The sequence below is a fragment of the Ciona robusta genome, chromosome 2 (genome assembly GCF_009617815.1).
Source record: "Ciona robusta chromosome 2, ASM961781v2".
Classification (NCBI taxonomy): Eukaryota; Metazoa; Chordata; class Ascidiacea; order Phlebobranchia; family Cionidae; genus Ciona; species Ciona robusta.
In genome coordinates this window covers 6,184,458-6,206,243 of record NC_143236.1, presented here as the reverse complement: position 1 = coordinate 6,206,243, position 21,786 = coordinate 6,184,458, and the positions used below count along the sequence as shown (strand labels likewise).

The 21,786-nt window shown below is 34.2% G+C and overlaps 5 protein-coding genes and 1 long non-coding RNA gene across 7 annotated transcripts in view; 1 reads left to right on the top strand and 5 right to left on the bottom strand.

Annotated features, from left to right (window-relative positions):
• Positions 1–772: 772 nt before the first annotated feature.
• On the bottom strand, positions 773–3,584 carry LOC149740599 (uncharacterized). Its single transcript, XM_089872679.1, has 5 exons — positions 2,724–3,584; positions 2,263–2,390; positions 1,843–1,956; positions 1,485–1,531; positions 773–1,237 (listed from the first exon to the last, which is right to left on the bottom strand). The coding sequence occupies exons 1-5, from the start codon at positions 3,042–3,044 to the stop codon at positions 984–986; spliced, it is 864 nt and encodes a 287-aa protein (XP_089728805.1). The 5' UTR covers positions 3,045–3,584; the 3' UTR covers positions 773–983.
• Positions 3,585–4,194: 610 nt separating this feature from the next.
• Positions 4,195–7,849, bottom strand: LOC149740598 (dihydroxyacetone phosphate acyltransferase-like). The gene is made up of 3 exons (XM_089872662.1): positions 5,977–7,849; positions 5,664–5,786; positions 4,195–4,941 (listed from the first exon to the last, which is right to left on the bottom strand). Exons 1-3 carry the CDS (start codon positions 7,789–7,791, stop codon positions 4,801–4,803), a joined length of 2,079 nt encoding a protein of 692 aa, XP_089728788.1. The 5' UTR covers positions 7,792–7,849; the 3' UTR covers positions 4,195–4,800.
• Positions 7,850–8,382: 533 nt separating this feature from the next.
• LOC149740597 (palmitoyltransferase ZDHHC16-like) lies at positions 8,383–11,552 on the bottom strand. Its single transcript, XM_089872672.1, has 7 exons — positions 11,331–11,552; positions 10,679–10,873; positions 10,250–10,367; positions 9,674–9,853; positions 9,292–9,388; positions 8,869–9,063; positions 8,383–8,646 (listed from the first exon to the last, which is right to left on the bottom strand). The coding sequence occupies exons 1-7, from the start codon at positions 11,550–11,552 to the stop codon at positions 8,550–8,552; spliced, it is 1,104 nt and encodes a 367-aa protein (XP_089728798.1). The 3' UTR covers positions 8,383–8,549.
• Positions 11,553–11,594: 42 nt separating this feature from the next.
• LOC149740596 (N-sulfoglucosamine sulfohydrolase-like) lies at positions 11,595–15,170 on the bottom strand. The gene is made up of 2 exons (XM_089872664.1): positions 14,788–15,170; positions 11,595–13,220 (listed from the first exon to the last, which is right to left on the bottom strand). The coding sequence occupies exons 1-2, from the start codon at positions 15,056–15,058 to the stop codon at positions 11,968–11,970; spliced, it is 1,524 nt and encodes a 507-aa protein (XP_089728790.1). The 5' UTR covers positions 15,059–15,170; the 3' UTR covers positions 11,595–11,967.
• A 228-nt stretch (positions 15,171–15,398) lies between these two features.
• LOC149740594 (uncharacterized) overlaps positions 15,399–21,786 on the bottom strand; it is a 50,778-nt gene continuing 44,390 nt past the window's right edge. For both annotated transcript variants that reach the window (XM_089872657.1, XM_089872658.1), the window contains 14 exons: positions 21,617–21,702; positions 21,049–21,182; positions 20,622–20,802; positions 20,242–20,404; positions 19,812–20,044; positions 19,383–19,557; positions 18,996–19,158; positions 18,420–18,585; positions 17,929–18,117; positions 17,499–17,664; positions 16,933–17,201; positions 16,532–16,693; positions 16,125–16,230; positions 15,399–15,918 (listed from right to left, as the gene is read on the bottom strand). In XM_089872657.1, coding sequence (XP_089728783.1) covers positions 15,695–15,918; positions 16,125–16,230; positions 16,532–16,693; positions 16,933–17,201; positions 17,499–17,664; positions 17,929–18,117; positions 18,420–18,585; positions 18,996–19,158; positions 19,383–19,557; positions 19,812–20,044; positions 20,242–20,404; positions 20,622–20,802; positions 21,049–21,182; positions 21,617–21,702 — 2,417 coding nt within the window. In that variant the 3' untranslated portion in view covers positions 15,399–15,694. The remainder of the gene's footprint in view (positions 15,919–16,124; positions 16,231–16,531; positions 16,694–16,932; positions 17,202–17,498; positions 17,665–17,928; positions 18,118–18,419; positions 18,586–18,995; positions 19,159–19,382; positions 19,558–19,811; positions 20,045–20,241; positions 20,405–20,621; positions 20,803–21,048; positions 21,183–21,616; positions 21,703–21,786) is intronic.
• LOC149740595 (uncharacterized) lies at positions 15,849–20,488 on the top strand. The gene is made up of 2 exons (XR_016384427.1): positions 15,849–15,987; positions 16,281–20,488. It is a non-coding gene; the product is annotated as an uncharacterized LOC149740595 (long non-coding RNA).

The following is a 21,786-nucleotide window of genomic DNA, read 5'->3' as shown; positions in this document are numbered from 1 at the left end:
ATTAAAAAATATGGTTGCTAATGCCAAAATATTGGTGCTAATGACGAAATATTGCTTCTGGTAATTAAAAAATATGGTTGCTAGTGCCAAAATATTGTTGCTAATGACGAAATATTGCTTCTGGTATTTAAAAAATATGATTGCTAGTACCAAAATATTGTTGCCAATGACGAAATATTGCTTGTGGTAATTAAAAAATATGGTTGCTTGTGCCAAAATATTGTTGCTAATGACGAAATATTGCTTCTGGTACTTAAAAAATATGATTGCTATTACCAAAATATTGTTGCCAATGACGAAATATTGCTTCTGGTAATTAAAAAATATGGTTGCTAGTACCAAAATATTGTTGGTAATGACGAAATATTGCTTCTGGTAATTAAAAAATATTATTGCTAGTACCAAAATATTGTTGCCAATGACGAAATATTGCTTCTGGTAATTAAAAAATATGGTTGCTAGTACCAAAATATTGTTGCTAATGACGAAATATTGCTTCTGGTAATTAAAAAATATGATTGCTAGTGCCAAAATATTGTTGCTAATGACGAAATATTGCTTCTGGTAATTAAAAAATATGGTTGCCAGTACCAAAGTATTGTTGCTAATGGCGAAATATTGCTTGTGGTAATTGAAAAATATGATTGCTAGTACCAAAATATTGTTGCTAATGACGAAATATTGCTTCTGGTACCTAAAAAATATGGTTTCTAATACCAAAATATTGTTGCTAGTGATGAAATACTGCCTCTGGTAATTAAAAAATATGATCGCTAGTGCCAATATGTTTTATGTATTGAAATTCTTAACAACATTTTTTCTATGCGAGTGTCATTCTGTTGTACAAAATGTAAATCTACGCAAGAAGTTTTCCCTAAAAGCAATTACCGATGAGTTAGATTTTGGCAACTCGTAAAAGGGCACGTATGTATGAAAAAAATACCTGTGTTATAATAACAAATGCGAGGATAATTTATTTACATTCATTCAACATCGACTCCCCAGGGCGTCAACTGCGGGAGTTCGATCTTCATTCGGTCCGCCAAACCAGCCAAATACTCCCGAACTTTTCCTTCAACACGAACTCCGTCTTTCTCGTTCATTTCTTTTTTGATTTCGAGCGGATTTCGCTTTCGTACCATCATATTTTGTAATCGACGCCTTCGTTGGTATGTTGTCAGCGAGGCTTGACTACTCCGTCCGCTGGTGGCGCTGTGGGCACGCTGCTTCTTGGAACCTGAGAAATACACTAAAGCTTTTAATAAAAATGCCAACTTTTATTGTTTTTATTCGTCTGTTACGAAACGTTTTATATTCTTTGTAAGACATTTAAAATAAAACAAAAAGTACGGTATGGAAAAAATAAAAACGCATTTTACTCACGCATTAATTTTAAATTAGTTTACCCCGCTCGAGTTCGTATTACACCTCACGAGACAAATAAAAAGGTAATGTAATATACTTGTGTAAACCATATAGTAAACCTGTTTCATTTTCTTCATTAATCCTCTCTTTTAAAGTATTCTCTTGTCTGAAAAGTTAGAAATATAATTTATAATGAAATTTAGGGTTGATAAGATGGGACATGTTTTCATTCTGTTTTCTCGTCTTATTTGGTATAGTAGACAAAAAATATTAAAAATATAGTTTTGGTTAATTGTTAAAACACTATCGGAAACTTGGGATTTGGGTGTTAACGACGTCTCATCTTACCCCACACACTCTTTTAAAAATGTATGACGCCACCAAATTTGTCTAGGACGTAAACAGTTTTCGTCAAAAAACATGACGTCATAAAATTGTGACAACCCATTAATAAAATACGTCACAAGCACATCTTACATGTGATTGGTTGGAATATCAGCCGGTTCACTTTTCATGTGACTTCTAGCGCCGCCAGTGGTTGGGAACTCAGCAGCAGTAGCAATAGTGGATGGTCGAACCACTTTTTCATGTCTGCAAAATATGTATTGAGGCAAAATATTGGGTTACGTAAGATAACTTAAAGTATAAAAGGGTGGGACACCTTTACATTCTATTTTTTCGTCGCGTTCGGTAGTAAACAAAAAACATTCAAAGAATTATAAAACCGTACCACAAGACTTTAATATATCGTTTTTTTAAAACACGACCAGAATATTTTATTATTATGTGCTAAAGGTGTCCCATCTAACATGACCATACTATATTAAATTTAGTATACTATATTTCTGGTCGACTTTGCATCAAAACAAAAACTAAAAATATTTTTTTTGCACCAACTTTTCATTTGTCTTATCCTCCCATGCAAACCGAACATGAGCTATTTGATCTTTTCCTGAATGTTTTGTGACGTCATCGTCTTCTTCGTCATCGATAGTTTCGAGTTGAATTATGACGTCATGCTTTAGCTGAGTGTGACGTGAACAATGGATTACCAGCGGTTTTAATAAAGTTTAAGGAAACGTTTAGGGTAAAAAACTGCCTTTGACCCAGTGTTTTAAACAAAATACCCAAGTTATTGCCTTTTCTTTGTTATTTGTTAGGCATACGCTGTTGGAAATATGAGCAAAAAATAAACATACGTAACTGTGAACCAGACACAAGATCTATGAAATATAAAATACGCGATACCCGTGTTAAAATATTTGAAGCGTCACAGTGTTCAAATGTTAATACAAAAATGTGCAGAAAATTGAAGCAAAGAGTAAACCTAAATTTAATTTCAAAACCACGTCACTCACGTTAGAAGGGTCGACAGTTTCGCTCCTCTGCGGGGTTTTCTTCCCTCGTTTCCGGCCGATTTTCGACGAATGGTCGGCCGCCGAATCTGGCCTTAAACCATGCTGACTGTAACCGGTTGATTCGCGTATATTGTCCAACCAGATACGCGTAACTTTAATGTCTTGTTTAACTTGCCTTATATTCCTTATGTGGTCATTCTCAATAAGTTTAATTTCAGTTAGAAGACGCTTGTTTTCACGAAAGTTTATACTGAATGCTTTTTGCACACGGAACGAACTTAGTGTTGCAGCGCCACCTACCGGGCCAGTTTTTGCAGCCATAACTTCTACAGAATTCAAACTTTTTAAAGATTGTACCTTTCCGTAAATATACAATTTAGTCTAATTTTTTAAGTAACATATTCTTCTAGGTTCAATGTAACATTATTTATGAATGATCTGCTCTTGTATATTGTTAGTGAGGCCAACAGTTCTTAACTTTATTTGAAATAAACGCATGACCTGTTTAAACCACAGTATTAGCAAAAAAACTTAGTTCAACAACGTGTTTGACTTATTATATCATTGATAGACTGTAAGACAAGATACTTTGTGGTGGATTCTGGAACCCAGCTCTCAACAATAATGGGTTGTACAAATTAAGCACACAAAAAGGTTTCATACTCTATATATGCGTATATATAAAGCCAGCGAGTTCCCGCATATAGTAGTGTCGGGGTAAGACGGATACTTTTTTAATCATGTTTTTACAATTAACAAAGCTCAGAGTTTCGATAAGATGGCGTCTATTTTCATAACTTTTTTCGTCCTACTTGGTAGTAAACAAACAATATTTATGAAATGAAATAAAGACTGCGTTGTTGGCTGTTAAAAAACGTTTAGGGGGATATTATGTTATGTAGTAACGGTAACCATCTTACCCAACGGTACTATCACAGTATACTAAAGTGTATATACTATAGGAGTATAGGGTACTATACTTACTGAACTTATTTCCGCACTTTGTTATAACAAAGGCCTACGCTTTGCTAATAAATCTGACTGAAACTTTTAAAAATTCGAAATCTTTTAAAACACTTCTGAAAAATCAAGACCTATTGCGCAAGAAATATGAAAATATGAAGTCCACCAACGAACATAATATGTATGACGGAGATTATTGGCTGAAAAAACCTATGTGGTTACATACAAACAGAATTTAGTAATTAATCAACTATCGATAAACTTAAAGAGCACGTTCTACAGAGGACCTCGCTCGTATCTGAATTGTTGTGTAAACGCTGACAATATACGTGAATTGTTACGTAAATAATATCCGCCATAATGAAGTATTGTGTACCGACGCGAAACTGGTTACCCGACACTTTAGAAACGCCCGAATAATTATAATCCATTGTCTATATTCGGGAATACCATTGCTATAAAAGGAGGCGGTAATTTGCTTTGTTTTTGTAACAATGAAACGATATGATACGTGTATTAATCACTTTATTAAATTCCAACGCGGAGTCATCACTTTTTTGACTTGAATAAATGAAACTCTCGCGTGGTGGGGTAACGGCAGCAGTCGTTATAACGCGGGTGTTTTGTTTAATAAACCACGTGCCGGCTTTCGACTTATTACATATTTAACTTGTAGGTAATTAGTTTACTTAATTTTTTGATAATTTTTTACAGATTGGTAGCTATTACCCCGCCACACAACTACCCGAATTTTTAAAAATATGACAAAAAAATACCAAAGTCGAATATATTCGCATCTATCTTTTTACTTTTTATTTTGAATATATGGCTTTTAAATTGATTACAAGGTAAAAGAAAATACTGCATACATAATTACAACACATCATTATAATTAAATTAATCGCAACTAAGTAAGTATCACTAATTAAAATTAGCTACATATTAATTAGGCTATCAATTTTGCAACATGGAAAAGGAAATGATAAACAATATATTTTATTGCACAACTGCATAATTATACAATGAGAACATAAATTCGTAGTTGCTTACAAGTTTTTTTTCAAATAAAAAAAATTAAATTTTGGTGCAAAATATTATTTTTTGGTTAATAATATTACAGTTTGTGTACAAGAGGGTTAAACGCAGCTAGCGGTGAATTTTTGTTAATTTTTGGAAGATTTGTGAATTGGCCAATTGAACACGCAACATTGACCAGAATGGTAGGCACCATCTCTAATGTCTTTGGTGTCTGTGTCTGAAAACACCAAAAATAGAAATGACTACTTAACTACAGAAAGTGTGTTGCAAAACCCCCCCCCCCAAAAAAATGGTCTCTAATTGTATTAACATTATAATTTATAAGTAACATTTAAGATAAAAAATAAAAGCCACACAAAAACTGAATTTTTAAAAGATTTTTAAGCAGCTTTTTATATTACTAATTCGTTTGTTCTTAATCTTAACATCATGTCATGTTAATTTCCTGCTATTTGCTAAATAAATTATTACAGAGGTACCATAGCAGTTTAGAGCTGCTGCAGATAAAAGTGTTGTTTCAGCAATTAAAGTTTTAATATTATTATTTTAATCACCAAACAAACATTACAGAGCACACAAACACTGTGTCTGCCAATATTAAAAAGTAAACAACATATTCATGATGTGCTCAAAGTTTGACTTTGCTAACCATGAAATACACACAAGAGACCGCAACTACTGGAGCCTGTTTATGCTGCACTTGCAAAATCAGAACTCTATTCTATGTGGGTAAAAGGTCTTACAGTGTGGCAAATGGCAAGCCATGGTTCCTGAGATTTAAGCCACAGTTCCATTACCCTAACACCACATTAGTGACCACTGGGATAGAGTAGTACCTAACCACTATTTCACATAGTTTGACAATGATATGCCACAATAGGATTTAAAAAGGCTTCCGGGGCATCAGAAATAGTAAAAAAATAATTGGAATTTACCCACCTTATTTATGACCACTCCACCCAACCCCTCCAATCCATGCACTGCATTTGACAGCAAGTTTAGCGACAGCATTTCAGGTTCAACACTTTCTGTATCCAAGTGTGCTGCTATCCACTGTTGAACCTGCGAACCAAAGTTTGGTTAAACTTTACAGACATTTATCATTATGACAGGATTTCTTAAGGTAGGTCAACAAGGTTTAAACATTTACATATCTTGTCTCTTAGGATAGGCACAGTGCTGGAAAACTGAGGACAGTACAGTATGTCAATAATAATGCAATATTGCTAATATGTGGAGAAAATAGATTTACCTGTCCATAACATTTGGGCAAATACAAAGGTGCTTCAGAACTGATAAGGAATTGACTTGTTAGCCAGTAAGCAATCAGGAAAGGGTTGATAACTGTTCTCAAAAAGCGTAAAACTCGATGGCTGTGTCCTGCCAATGTGTAGGTTGTACCGTCACTTGATAACACCCCCATCTCTGAGAAGAAGAGGATAGCTTCCTCCAAATCTTCCTTGCTTTTATCAGGAACAAAGATGAAATCTTTTCGGAGCAATTTTGATAGAAAGGTGAAATCTTCAAGGCATAGGTCTTTAGTGAAAGTGTTGATCTCTCCAGGTATGGAATGTTTGTGCAACACGAAAGCTAAAAGTGCAGGTCGGATAAGATAATGAAGAAGTTGATTACGGTAGTTGGCAATCATTATATATTGAGCTGCATTCTCTTGTATTACAGGGTCAAGCATTTGAAGTTTATTGTTTATTTTTTTCTTTGACTTCTGTTGCAACACAGAGACCCAATCGATGGAATTTGGAACTTGGTAATTCGTCTGTGTGCTTACAATATGCTTAAACTGAAACAAACATTTCTGGACTGTTTCTTTCAGTGTGCCTGGTGGCCAGTAAATCCGGAAATTCAACTTAACCGCAATACTCTTTATCCATTGCACTTCTGAGATGAGATGGTGCAACGAAATCCCATCAGGGTGTGTTGAGAGCACCAGAGCCACGACGCTCCACAGAGAGCACATAGCGTTCTCCTGCTGCTTTTGAAGGATTTTATAACCAAGAAGTTTCATGTGTTTCTCTTCTTGCGATGACAGACGAAGCATGTACCTCGGATAACATGCGTGAACTGCACGATCTAAGTGACCGAAATACTCCCTCAAAGACAAGCACTGTCCAAAATGGACATGAACACTACCATAGTTATCTTGCAGAATAGAACTTGCTTTGTATAAACCTGAAGTGGATTCTTTTGGTTTAGGAACCCCAAGTAACTCATAAGCATACAACCTCTCTTCAAGCATGCGGTCATATGAAATACTAACTGGAACAATTACAACGTCATATGTCTGAGCTTTCAAATACGGCTCAGAGATAACAGAAAGCAAACCGAATTTGGGGTTAAGTGACTTTCCTACACGACTTCTGGTGCCTTCAATAAAAAACTCCATAGGCCGATCCCCATTGATAAGTATGGTATGCACATACTCAGTGAAAAGTGCCCAGTACATCTGATCAGAACCAAAAGACCTTCTCATGAAAAAGGCACCAGATGCCCTTAGCATTGAACCTATTACTTTCATGCTCATAAAATCCATACCTGCAGCAATAGCAGGTAACGGTAGATCCAGGTAGAAACAAACCAAAGACATCATTAGGAAGTCCATATAACTCCTGTGGCTCGGCATAAACACTATGGGATGATGTTTCACCATTTCACGAATGTTTTCCACCTCCTGGACGTTAACAAACACTCCATCCTGGTAAATTGAAGACTGTATTTGTATCAAAAGAAAGGCGAAAGTACGAAGTATAGACATGTGATTTGTATATGCCAACTCTTTGAGAATTACTTCTGCTTCTTTAAAGGTTTCTTCTTCAGATTTCCCTTCTTTTCGTGAGATTTGTCTCACAATCCAATGGACACGATCCGATTTTAGAACATCTTTCCAAACGTCGGTAGAATGCCTTTGCTTGCAGTGACTATACTTGGGCGGAGAGAAGCTTTTCGTTGCAAACTTCATAGACATAAACGAATGCTTCTTGAGGTCTTTAAGCATATCAATATATCCATTTTCATCGACGGAATTGCCGTCCTTGTTATACAGCAGCTCCATAATCAGTAACTTTAAAGTTGTAAACGTGGGAACAGTGAAATACAAAACTCAACTATTCATCTGCAAATTGCGGTTTTAAATATTGGGCACGTAAGTTATAAAAACGGATATAAACTTTAGCCTGTTTTTTTTGCAAACAAAAACTGCCAGAATTGATCAAACATCCATGCTAAATACTTAACGTCTTTATTAAGTTTTAACCGAGCACCACATGTATCAACATCACCCCTTTCTTGCTACAAAAAAACTAAGATCCGAGTATGTAAACAAACTGAGCTAGAGTCTTTTTTAACCTCCTTGTATAAGCAGTAAGCACCAAGCACACTATCAAAATAATTTTATATTTTTATGTAGCCTACTTACCCAATAAACATCCCGCAATATCTTTAGCCAGTGAACGAAGAGTGTTTCGGTGTTGAAAAAACATTGCAATATCGCTGAACACAAATTAAAATGCCATGTCACTGCCTGTGTAATCTTCCTAATGTGTTACTCAAAGTTAAAACTAATATATCAATTGTGTAACTGAATGCAGTAGCGAACATATTTTGATCTTTTACATAATCATACAATTAAAAATTACCTAGAAAATGTTTTTGTGAAATATAAAACATCACTTTATGTAATCTCATCTAGACAAAAAATTACAGCATGGGACAAAACAAGGCAATAACAGGATGACACATTCCCAGATAAATAATATGAACAAAATAAAGCAGTCTTTATAGGAAGCAAAATACAAATAAAATCACAGATTTTCATGCAATAAATGAAGTTTCAATATTAGAACGCCATGTAATTCCATTTCCTTCTGGCAAATGACTTGATGGTAAAACAACTCTTCTTATAAATGATCTGAAAAAAGCTTATTCCAAGTTACTAAGTTTTTACCCTCAATTACTTCACTATACACAGTCATAACAGCTGTGAATATTTTAATATTTTTGTTTTCTTATCAAATTAATAAAGTGTAACTAGCTCAAATAATCAACTTTAAATGGACAAATTAAACTCTTTGCTCTATAAAATACACTTAGCACATTACAATACAATAGTATTCAACAGTGATTGACCTACCTTAAAGTTCTGAAACCCAAAATTATTTTCCAATTTTGAATGAAACCAAAATTATAAGGGCTTCGGTAGGATATGTTGCGCTTTTTTAATCTCTTACGCTCTTTTTCATTAACAAGTTTTTCAATGCTTGTTTCTCCCCGAGATATAAGAAATACATGCCACAATGTAAGTGCCCCCAATGCAACAGTCACGGCACTGAAAATAAGGTTTTTGGTACGTAAACCTTATATCAAATCTTAAAATTTATTATATAAGATTTATTATTAAGAAAAAAAAAAAAAATTTAAACCAAAAAAAAATTTACTCTGTTGAAGACACCAAAATTTTTTTCCTTGTAGCAACATATAATAATTTACAAAAAGACTGCTTAAAAAGTATAAAATGCAAATACTTTTTAAATAGAATTGAATATGCATATTAAACCTGCATAGGATCCATAAATACACAACTGATGTATTATAAGCACGTTCTTTTCCTGTGCATGTGTTGGGTGGAGCTGGGACACGAATCTTTTGAACTTCTGCAATAAAGTTACTAGTTTATACATTATACATAGGTTTCTAAATTTTCTCACTTACGAGTTACCATATAAGTAACTCTGTGGGCGAATATTTTTACAGAATCATGGCTGACACCTAAGACAACCCATTCAAACCCCAAACATAAATAATATATATAATTAATTGCAATGATTGGTAAGTCATAAGCGGGTAAAAGTGTTTGAAATATGATAGGCCTACCTGTGCTGTGCTATAAAGACTATTCTTGCCAACACTGTGAAGATACACAAGTTACATTTTTTTACCTTCATTACTTGTCCATCCAATAGCATTGTAAGCTCGTTCAAGTTTATCACCAACTTTAAAGCAGTCGTTGAACAATACCCACGAACTTAGTGAAACATAAACAGTTCCCATCACCATGAAGATGCAGAACGAGATAAAATATCGGTGATTGAAATGACCAACACAATTATTTAACCAAGCTGAAGATACAAGAACAGTGTTATTATGGAGGTTTAGACAAAACAACTTACCAATTACTGGTAATTGTTGTTTTCTATTAACTTTTACTGAAGAGTTCGCAAGGTTTTTTATTGGTCCACAAAAACAGATTTTGCAAAACATGACTATAATTTGCCATTTAGGAAAAATAGTTCATACTTTTAATGATATAGTTGAAGTTCAAAATATATTTGTATAATGGTTGCAATTGCACCACATTATAAAATTTTTACTTCAGTTTATAATAAACTGTGAACCTAAGCAAAAATTATCTTGGTGCAAAAAAACGTTTTAAACTAAAAATGCTACATAAAATCCAATAGCCCACCATGTTATTATTTTCTAGCAAACCTTAAAATAATAAAAACGTCACTTACGGCAATGATGATCCATTTTTAAGCGACAATTTTTACAAACAGAGCAATGATGAGTGCGTGGGGGTTTGGGAAGAATGCATTTCTTGCATAAAGATGTTACTGGTACCCCTGATATATCCTGTGGAATAATTTAAAGAAGAATACACAGTTAAGTTAGTATCACATTATTGGTTGCAAGTAGAATAATATTGAACTCTTGTTTCTACCAGGCATAACATAATATAAATTCTAACTTAGATTTTTACCAGAACAACTATTTACCTATAATAGAACAATTCCTTAGTTTTTGTGACTATCAAGGTGAAATACCTAGTTTTGTTTGAATTTTTACCCTAGCATTTAATATTTAAAATTGAAATGTGACATTTTACTTCTGGTTTTATGTTTAGTCACATATATACAAATTTCCTGTAACAATTCTTGACTTACCATTGGGGGTATACCAGGGTCTGTACGGACAGCCTTGTAATAATGGAATACAATCATCATGAGCAGGTAGTGACCGTACAAAATATGCAGATGAGAATAAACAACGTTGTAAGTTTGAAGAACATATGGCAAAACATGGAGATAAAAAATGACAACCACTGATGTGATCAAACACAATACCACAGTTACAAATGCCTGCAAATAAAAAAAACAGTTGTCATGCCTATTAAAAGGGAAACTTACATTACCAATGCGAATTCATAAAAGAGCTGCAACCAAAGGTCCAAAGAGTCGCAGTTTGGCTACTCCTGAACTACTTCATACTGGTCTCCTTGCAAATTTGTTGCATAACATAAATAAAGGAAACATTGCAGCAGCAGTTTTTTACTATGTGTAAAATAATTAACTAGACAATGTGTTTAGTGGGTTTTATTTTATTATAGAATCTTTTATAATAGAAACAGGCCAATGGTAAATACTACTGAACCATATTTCCTACTAACGAAATAACATTCAGGAACTGCTACAAAATATGTAGCAAACAAAATTAAATTCAATAAATTGTGTATTATAAAATATATTTTGCTTAAAATGGCATCATTAACGTATTATTCAAATAGAATCAAATAAACGTGAATAACAATCTTCTTACCACTCCAAACCATCTCACTGCAAAGTCCACGATACAAAACACAGGCTCGAACGCAGATTCTGCCGTCGAGTCAAAGCTGTTGTAGGTCAATGATTTGTAGCATAATCTTATATATTGGAACTTATCATAAATTTTTAAGAAAGGAAGTGAAAATCGGAACCAGATTCTTCTCATTTTTAAAACTAATATCAGAATTAAATCATTGTAGACATTTTTCGTCATTGCACAGAACAGGTTTAGTTTTATCCATTGCCTAAAGTTGCACTGCGAAATAATTATGATAAAATGAATGAAAAGGAATTTCACATTACTGTAGAAATACTGCTCAGTTAATAATAGCAGTAGTCAGTGGACAACAGCACCAAACAACAAAATATGAAATTGCACATGAAATATGAAGTAAAGAAATAATAGAAAACTATTACTAAAAATTGTTCATTTTCCTATTTTTCTTTGGTGGACACTAGCCACATGGCCAGTATACTTTAAAGAATGAATGAAGTAATTTAAAGACCATTTTAACATACAAAACAACTTAAGACCAGTGAATGCGGTTTCAAAATATAAAAAGGCACTTTTTAAAAGTTTAAAAACATAAACGGAAGATTAGACAACCACATACTTTCCCAACATTTGGTTATAATCCATTTAATAAAGGCAAACATGTTGGGTTAAGCTTATAAGCTCCCGAATCCTGTAATACACCACTTGGAGCGCATCTCCATGGGTCCCATGTTGTGTTCTGCCATTGCTGTAACAATGTCTGCATATCAGTAAGTATGTTATGGTATTCTGGTTTATAAGCCAAATTGTCTATCTCTAATGGGTCACTGGTTAAATTAAACAGTTCTAGTTGAGGCCTTTGGTAATATTGCTTAAGGTTTTTTGACCAATGAAGGTCTGCCCCTGTTTGTGTCCGATTTAGAAGGTCTTGAAATGATAAAGACAAATAGAAGTCCTGATCTATTGGAAATGGCATAAGGTAGTTGAGATTTTGAATAAGAAGTAGACCATTTTTATGTACAGACCTCATGGGGTAGTACATAGTCACTTCATGCAGGCTATGGCTTCCAAAAGCAACATCACTATTACTGATGTCTTTTAGGAGTGATTTTCCTGTAAGTTTTACATCCCTATGAAATAATGTACACTGGGGGTAGGTAATGCTGAACCAATCCAAAACGGTAGGGGTAATGTCAAGTAGAGAAACATAACTTTTATCAACTACAGCCTGCTTGTGTTTCTGCACTGGTAAAGCTAGTATAAAAGGTCCCGCAGTCCCTGAATTATAAAGGTTTGTTCTCCCATTAGGAAATGGAATACCATTATCTGAAGTGAATAAAATTAAGGTGGATTCTAAAAATCCTGCTTGTTTTAGTTCATTTATAATCAGACCTACGCCTTGGTCTAATCTAGATATAGTTGTGTATTGAGCAGAAATATCTTTTCTAGAAGCAGGAGTGTCTTGAACAAATGGGGGTACTATGACATCATCGGGACTATAGTAATCTGGTTTCCAGTCAGGGATTTTCCCCATTCGATAATCTCCATTACCAAATTTCTCACAAAACTCTCCATATTGCGGGTGGGTGTGGCCACACCTGTGGGGGTCATGAAACCCAATGTATAATAAAAAAGATTCATTTTTCAACTGCATTGAAAAAAATTGTTTGGCTAGCTCCTTCATTCGTGTAATGTTACGCCCAACTTGCAATATTGAATTGTTCTCTTCTGTTTCCGCAAAATCGAACGGGTAAACTGCCTCTGGCGCAACATGTTTCTTTCCAATAATGCCGGTTCTAATCCCATTTTCATGAAGCAGAAAGGGCAAACTTTTAACTTCGTCGAATGAATTAAAGTGGTGGTAGCCGTTGTGCAAACCATACATTCCTAGAAAAGATGAAGAAACAAATGAACTTAATTATCCAGGCAACGACAGTTAATTTTACATGGGTGATCTGTTTCACAAACATTTTGTGCCTGCTTCTGAGTTAACACATATGGTGGCTCTAAATTTAGACAACCCATAAGAGACAACCGGGTAGGAGCAACTGGGCTAGAGGCAAGTGCACTAAGCATTGTGCGGGATTTGTGCCATGGCGGTTAACAAAAATTTGATACATTTATTCTGGCTACTACAAAGACAATTAACAATAACAGAAAATTATGTTATGCCTAAAATAAAAATCTTTAATGATAGTGAATACCAAGTTTAAAATGCACTGAAATTTTAAAAATGTTACATTAGAATATTGTTTAAGATAAAAAAGACGACCAAGGTGATCCTAGAATACAGATATTCTAGCGGCCATTTTCGATACCTTCTACTGGTGCCACCAACCTAAAATTTGGACACTGTACTAACTAGACCCCAGCGGTACCGATTCTGAAATCAAATAAAATATATGAACAAGGAATTATAGTCATGACTCATACTTGTCTGTATTCTGAACCCAAGCCCGCATTTTTTTGAAGAAATGAAAGTTTCATTTTGTAGCTAATACGTAGCGCTATAACATATTCCAAGCTGGTGCGTGCGAAAATTCTATAAATATGTTTTTATGACGAATATTAATATTCATAATTAAAAAAAAATTAAAATTAATTATTTTTTTAATGGGAATGGTATGTTAGTGACCAACATAGATGTATGCGGAAGTTATATTTTTGCAAAAAAAATTGAAAATTTGATATTTATATGATTTGAGTTATGAATGAATGAATGAATGAATGAATGAATGAATGAATGAATGTAACTTATTTTATCCTCGCGTGGCCGGAAAACGACAGTCGTTATAACACGGGTTTAACACCTCGTGCCAGCTTACGAGTTGCCATGTATGTTACTTTGTGGGTGATTATTTTTTTTGGATTTTTTTTTATTTTTTATGTATGGCTGATAATTTGGACAACTCATTAGTGCCACTGGGTTGAAGCAATTGTCGTTAAGTGTCTTGCCCAAGGACACATACGCCCACAATGGTAGCAGCGACGAGCCTTGAACCCATTACCTAATGGTTACAGGCAGGCGCGCTAACCACTACGCCACGGCGCCGGACATACTTGTTTGACCATACTTGTTTGTATTCTGAACCCAAGCCCCCATTTTTTTGAAGAAAAAAATGTTTCATTTTGTAGCTAATACGTAGCGCTACAACACATTCAAAGCTGGTGCGTGCGAAAAATTTATAAATATGTTTTTATGACGAATATTAATATTCATAATTAATATTTTTTCGAATTTTAAATTTTTGATTTCAGAATCGGTACCGCTGGGGTCTAGTTAGTACAGTGTCCAAATTTTAGGTTGGTGGCACCAGTAGAAGGTATCGAAAATGGCCGCTAGAATATCTGTATTCTAGGATCACCTTGGTAAAAAGACGGTGCTAGTGAGTAATAAGTAGGGCTCAAGGTCTCTAAGCAAACTTGTATTGTCTGTATTTCACAATTTTCTCACCATTTTGATGCTGTGGCAAACCAGTTAAGATTGTGGAACGACTGGGGGAGCAGCTGCTCACTGTTGTAAATGCATTTGAATATACAATTCCACGATCAGCAAGATCGTTAATGTTCGGAGTTTTTATAACATTATTCTCGTATGCGTTCAACTCAAATCCGAGATCGTCGGCAACTAGAACAAGAACATTTGGACGAATGTCTGAACCACTACTTAAAGAATAAACCCAGAACAGGATATTTATAAATGAAATTGACTTTAAAGTGAACATTTCTACTAAGAAACCCTTTTAATACTTCAAAATCCAACAAAATAAACTCGTGAATTCTTGAAAGAATAAACAAGCTCGGGGAAAACCCTCTGAAGTTGTACCTACATGACAGTTGTCATAGTCCTGATAACGCGCCTAATGGTTTCACATATTTTTGCTCTCCTCTACAATCTGTTCTATAAACATGTATCAGACTTTCAATGCTGATAAACAGATTATATCCTTCCCCCTGTAGTATTCAATCACATCATACCGGGTAGAGCAGGGTTACCATATTATACAAATACATTATCAAATTACAGCTCTTACCAAATTTTGTAAAACACATAGAATCAAAGGGTTGTTTTAGATGCGTTTATTTGCGTGATTTCCAATGACTGTTTAATAACAATAAGCTTCTGTTGGTTTTTAATTCTATACACAGATATGTATTGCTATCACACCAACATGCGAACGCCAAATTTTGTAGAACAAATAAAATAGAAAGTTAATTAAGGTTTAAAGTTCCAATAAAATCAAACATTTATGATCTTGCTCTTAAATCCTACAGACAGATAGCACCAAGGACTAAATAGAAACATCAAAACAAACATAATCTACGTGGAATCATATATACAAGCCTTCATGAACCAATTATTAGTATGACTTAATGGACATCAAGTCCAACATGACGTCATCCATCTCTACGTCATCTAACTCGGCCTCTAAGTCATCCACATCAACGTTCTTGTTTTCATCTTCGTAAAACTCAAGCTCGATATTGGACACATGAAGAGTCAATTGGTCGATCCTCTTCTCCAAGATCTGCTCCGGATGTGGAATGTACACAAGCTCATCTTCTTCTTCTTCGGTCTTTGATCCTAAGAAAGATAATGATAATCAGATTTTTTATGTTTTCAAGAATTCCAGATGATAAAAAGGTGTTTAAGGTAAAACGTATTTATATATTCGTTTTAAAGTTGTTATATTCTTACATAAAAGTAGTTTCTAAACTCCTATATATGCACTGCAATTGGGCATGCACATACTATACATTGGTGTTGGAAAAATCATATAAGGAACTTACTTTCCAAAAACACAGGCATCACACTGTGAATATATCCCACAAGTTGTTTCTTCATGTAATCCACAACTTCAAATTCATTCTTGGTTCGTTCAAGCTCGGCTCGCGCCTGTTACAAATTTGAATGTCAATAAAACTGAAGGCCTTGTTTTAAAATAGGCGCCCTAACAAAGTGGCCAGCGTGTCTACATCCAACCTAAAGTTTACGGGTTCAAAGCTTGACACTGCTACTATTGTGGTGAGTGTGTCCAAGACACTTAGCAGTAAGTGTTCTAACCTAGTGAACCCTTTTAGGTTGTCAAAAAATTAGCATTATTATAATAAATATATTATGCCTGGCACGAATAACATATATAGCGACAATGCGACATATATGAGTTATGTAATCACAAGTACTTAAAAAAACTAACCCTTTTAATGCTTTCATCCAGAATAACAATAAACATATTGAGCAGAGCAATTGTGCAGACTCCAGTAAATGCAGAGAAAAACAAAGGACCTAACAACTTGTCTGCTTCTTGAAGTTGAGTAAAATCAAATCGATTTAACAGCATAGAAAACATTTCACCAGCCTGTAATGAAGTGTGTTAGAGATTTTGACATCCAATATTTTTTGCTATAGTTTGTTAATTAACAACTTTTGAAAATTAAAAACTGTATTACTTTTTTGGACTTTAAAACAAATTTGAGATCAAAAAATCAAGTTTGGTTTTATTTAAGTATAACAAAGTACCAGCTCTATAAAAGGTGACAACCACAAACTTTGTTAATGACTACGACATATCCGATTTCATAAAATACAGGCACTTACTGCTAAAGGAATGTTGCTATAAGCATAGACTGTCTGTTCGAACCAGAGATTTGCAAGAAACAGAAACCCGAGAAAATAAATGCTAAACATGACCGAGAACAGGACGACAGGTTTTGCTGCGTAGGACAGAGTCATCGAGAGGAGGCGAATCCTCCGGTTAAATCGGAGGAGACGGGTGAACTTGATGGTGGCAAAGAAGAGGATGAAAGACATCAAAAATCGAAAGATGTCGTTCCATAAGATCAGGTATTGGAAGTTTACAAAGGTTTCTGGAACGAATATATTTTGGTTATAGGTGTTTGTTCTTTCCAACTTGTTATTCAGATATACCATAAAGCGTTCAAGAACTGACTATAATTTATTATTAGTTTCGCCAGACATCGTCAGTTAGGATTACTTTACTAAAACATATATATATTGGATCTAAATGCGCGCCAAATGTTTCCCACTAAAGCATTATGAAGTTTAACCTTAGTACGAACTTTCATGCAGTTTAAGTAATAACAAAATCAAACATAAGTTTATTATAAAACTTTGGTCTAAATTTTATTCTCAAAGTTGCATACCTTTATCTACATCTTGAGTGATTTTGTCCAAAATGATGTGAGAATGAATGTAGCGAACACCATATATACCAGATGCAGTGATTGACATGAGAGCTGATATAAAGTCAATCCAGTTCCAAAAATGGTGAAAATATTTCCATCTTATTTCTTTAATGCTTTTCAAAATCTAAACAATGGATATTTTTTTTGATTTATGTGTTTATCAGTATCAAAATTTGTTTTTCCATTTATCAATTTCTAAAAAATTTGTTATTTTAACCAATTCTACATCAAATCTACGGAGCTACTTTTTAAATACACCAAAAAAATAGGTTTAAGGATAAATAACTGAAAATGGTAAAAACTTTACTATTTCCAACTTTTTACTCTAGTATAAACTGCATATCATTGATGTGCTGCAGTTAAGACCATAAAACAAAACACAACTTACGTTAAAAATCTTGTACAGTAACACAAGTACAAATATGATGTACGTTATCACCAGCAACAACCCTTTGCCATCAATAAACTCGTACAGTCTTATAGGGGATATCACAGGGTAAGGGAAAAATGCCCCATTTGCAGAACCTTCAAGTAGTAACACAACGGATGCAAAGAGATTCACGTTTGCATTGTAGACCTGCAGAAATGAAAATGGTGCATGATGAATACAAATTATGAGCATATATATTGAATAAACGAACATGACAAGCCAACGATGGTGGTTAACTGGTTATAACGTGGGTGTTCTGTTTTACACACCTTGTGTCTGCTAATGAGATACCACGTATGTAACTTTGTAATTGGCTTTTTATTTTTTTTTTGTTCTGCTGATCATTTATACAACCCATTAATAACCATTGAGCTGGAGCAATTGTTGTTGAGTGTCTAGCCCAAGACACATACGTGGTGCACCATAAAAACATTTTAAAACAAACTTACTGTAAACTCCACGAATATGGCAGATGTAGGCCGATCCACCCAACCATGATCTTTTAATTGTTTTAATATTTTGCGACTTTTCTTTGCAGTGTTGCCCAGTGTTACTGAGTAACCCCCGCCATCATAGATATTTAATAAGCCAGTGTAAGGATGTCCGTTAAGTTTCCTATAACAGATTTTTACACATGTCATACTTTGTGTCAAACTACCTAGTACAGGGGGATTACTGGGCCTGGAATAAATCTTGAGTCCTTGAATAATGAATAATTAGCTTACTCACATAAAAAAGTCAGAATGTACCAATGTATAATTGTTCACAACCCTTCACTAAAAATATTGTTGAACAATAAATGTTGGGCATCTTTTAATATTTATAAATAAAATAAGAGTTTACAAGAAACACAAAGAGTTTTTAAAACCCTTTTGTCTCTAGAACAATAATTCCATTACTGCAAAAAACTTTTCCAAAATGGAATCTAGTTATTGTCTGTTATGTTGGAATGCCAAGGCTAAATTCCAAATATTGTGCTTCAGTAAGCATCCTTAAACCTGATACCCTATCCCTCAAACACTTACGCAGAGTCTTGAAAAGACCACGGAGACAGAAAATTTACGTCTTCATCCAAACTTCTATTTTTCCATCCTTCCACAAAATGAGCTTCCTCCTGAGAGAATATGCTGTATGTGGAAATGCATTCACGCGGAACCCTTGTTATGTTGTCATGCATGTCACAAGTTCCTGTCAAAACATTCCTTGAAAACATCACTATGTTGCTCTAATTAGTTATTTTTAGATACATGAATGTTATCTTTTTATTAGGCCAGAGTTTTCCCATTACCACCAAGAAGTAATGTAGCAAATAGCTGTTTCTTTATAATTAATGTAGTTTGAAAACAACATAAAAATGATCAAAAAAAACGTCAAACCCAAAAATATTCTAAAAATTTCTAAGAAATTGTCACCTTTTTTCACTCGTAGTTGGCGTATTCTTGCAGGTCCAGTAACAAAAGTTTCCCTATTGCTGACATATCTAGAATGCAACCACGTCACACGTTTTCCATTGTACCAATCTGATGCATGTAGCCCTGGTATGAGAGAATTGTTGCACCAAGACCAGAAATCACCAGGAGTTCTGACCTAAGATGAATCAGATTTTTTTTATCGTACCTACTTTGTATTATTGCAGCATATTTTTTCTATTTTAATGATCAATCCAGTTTTACTGACGATTTTTGTACATTTTTTTTCTCTGTTTTAACCCAAGAATCTTTAATATTCTTTATATTTCGAAAAGCTGCTACAATATTTACTTTTTATTATTATTTTTAATTTTTTTACTACCTTCCAGAACGGACCCTTTTTGTTTAATCTTTTTTTTACACAAACATTACCTCATCAAACAGTGGCTCTCCTTGCCTGAGAAAAATGTCTGAGAGCGAGTCATGAAATCGGAACGACATTGGATCTTTTGCTGTGTTTGCCGCCATGAGGAGCAGTATCAGATAAAGAAGATAAACGATGACCTCATGGATTGTTTCCAACATTATCTTGTGTTTCTCACGAGCCAACCTCGCCTCACGAAGTTGCTCTTTACCCACAGCGTGGACTTTACTGGTGATGTTTTCTGAAGGAAAAGGGTTAAATGCGGCCATTGGACCATTGTGGGTTGTCAGCCAAAAACAAATGTGTTAAACAAGGGACTTAACCAGCTGAAGTTTAACGGAAAAATACTTTATTTTGAATTGATTTAAATTAGTATTAAGCAATCCTAATTGCCCTTTTTTCAATATTGTGCATAGTTTTTAGGAAGAAGTTATGTACCGATCTCAGGTGGAAGTTGGAAGAGCCACTCCTCCTCTCTCCTCTGCCACTCATCCTCATCCATTTCCTCTTTACCGTCTTCCTCTTCTTCCACCATTTCTTCAGCTCGATGCTTTGCACATCGATTAACAAAAACTGAGAGAGCAATTGCAGTCAAGATCACCTGTAGAAAAAGTACAAAAATATTAAAAAACTTGTTTTATTCCTAGCACTCTTTCAAAAATTAAAAGAAACTATAAATATAAAATTTTGTTTTTATTTTATTGAATTCTAAAAAAGGTAAAAAAAAACAGGTTACCTGTTTAAAAAAAATATGTACTTGCATTTTTAAATTGATAATAAAAGTAGGAAAAAATGACTAATGTTTCTTTATACATTACCTTTGCGGGTTGTATTATGAATACTGACTGTGTAAATGAAAGAACTATAGAAGTCAACCAATCTACTGATTTAGCTGCACCCCAATCTATGCTATACATAAACACAAACGAAGCACTGACAGCGGAAACAATAAACACAAGGCTCCATGTGAAGTAGATGGTCCAGTGCGGTAATGTGAACCTGAGAAAACAGGTCCAATAAGATTGTGTTACAGCTATTATTTAACTCAAGCTTTTTTAGCTCATTTTCTGTAAATTTCTGATCATTAAAAAGAAAAAAGGATAATCCTCCAAAAATATCATTATAAAAAGCTGCCAGTTAAAAAAAGCAATACGAAGCATTAAGCTACATGATATTATATGAATCTACATGACAGCTACATGATGTTATATAGTTTTCAACCTTACTTTAAAATTACACTCATACCCTGATTTCTTTTCTGGCTGTTCTATTGGATTAATCTCCTCCCCAACATCGAGCAAACTTCCAAGTGAAAATCTACTCCCTTTTTCTTCTTCTTCAGGTTTGGGAGGATTTTTTGGGCGTGTTCTTCGGAACATCTGGCGAAAAATGGTGAGAACTTAATTGTGATGTAACAGAGAGTTTAATTGTTCTTTAAATAATAAATCAACTATGATGTAACAATGAATTTCCATTTCATGCAGATAATCATTCATTTTTGTTCAACAGTTAAAACGCAATAAAATTAGCAAATTATAGGATAACCCATGTTCCATTACATTTAACAATTCTATTCCACACTTAAGTAGTAGGACCAGAAACATAAAAAATAATTCCACCGTTACAAAAAACTGTTACAAAAAGTTAGAATACTCTTATTTATAAGCATTTAATGGCTCATATGTTGTACAAAAACGAAGTGTATTTTTACCGTTTTTTTCATATCAGATGAGCTGTTGAAAGATTATTCACATAGCAGTAACATAATACTCTCAGTAAGTATTATTAAAATGTAATGTAAAACCCAACTAACCTGGACTATGAGAATATTTACTGGGAGGACAATGAATGAAGCTTGAATGCTGATTAGTAATTGCTGGATTGTAAAAGATATTGGACCTGGGTGGAAATATCAGTAAGGATGGGAACAAATTTGCTTTAAGAGGTTTGCAAATAAAATAGGGAAATATGAAAATACACAAT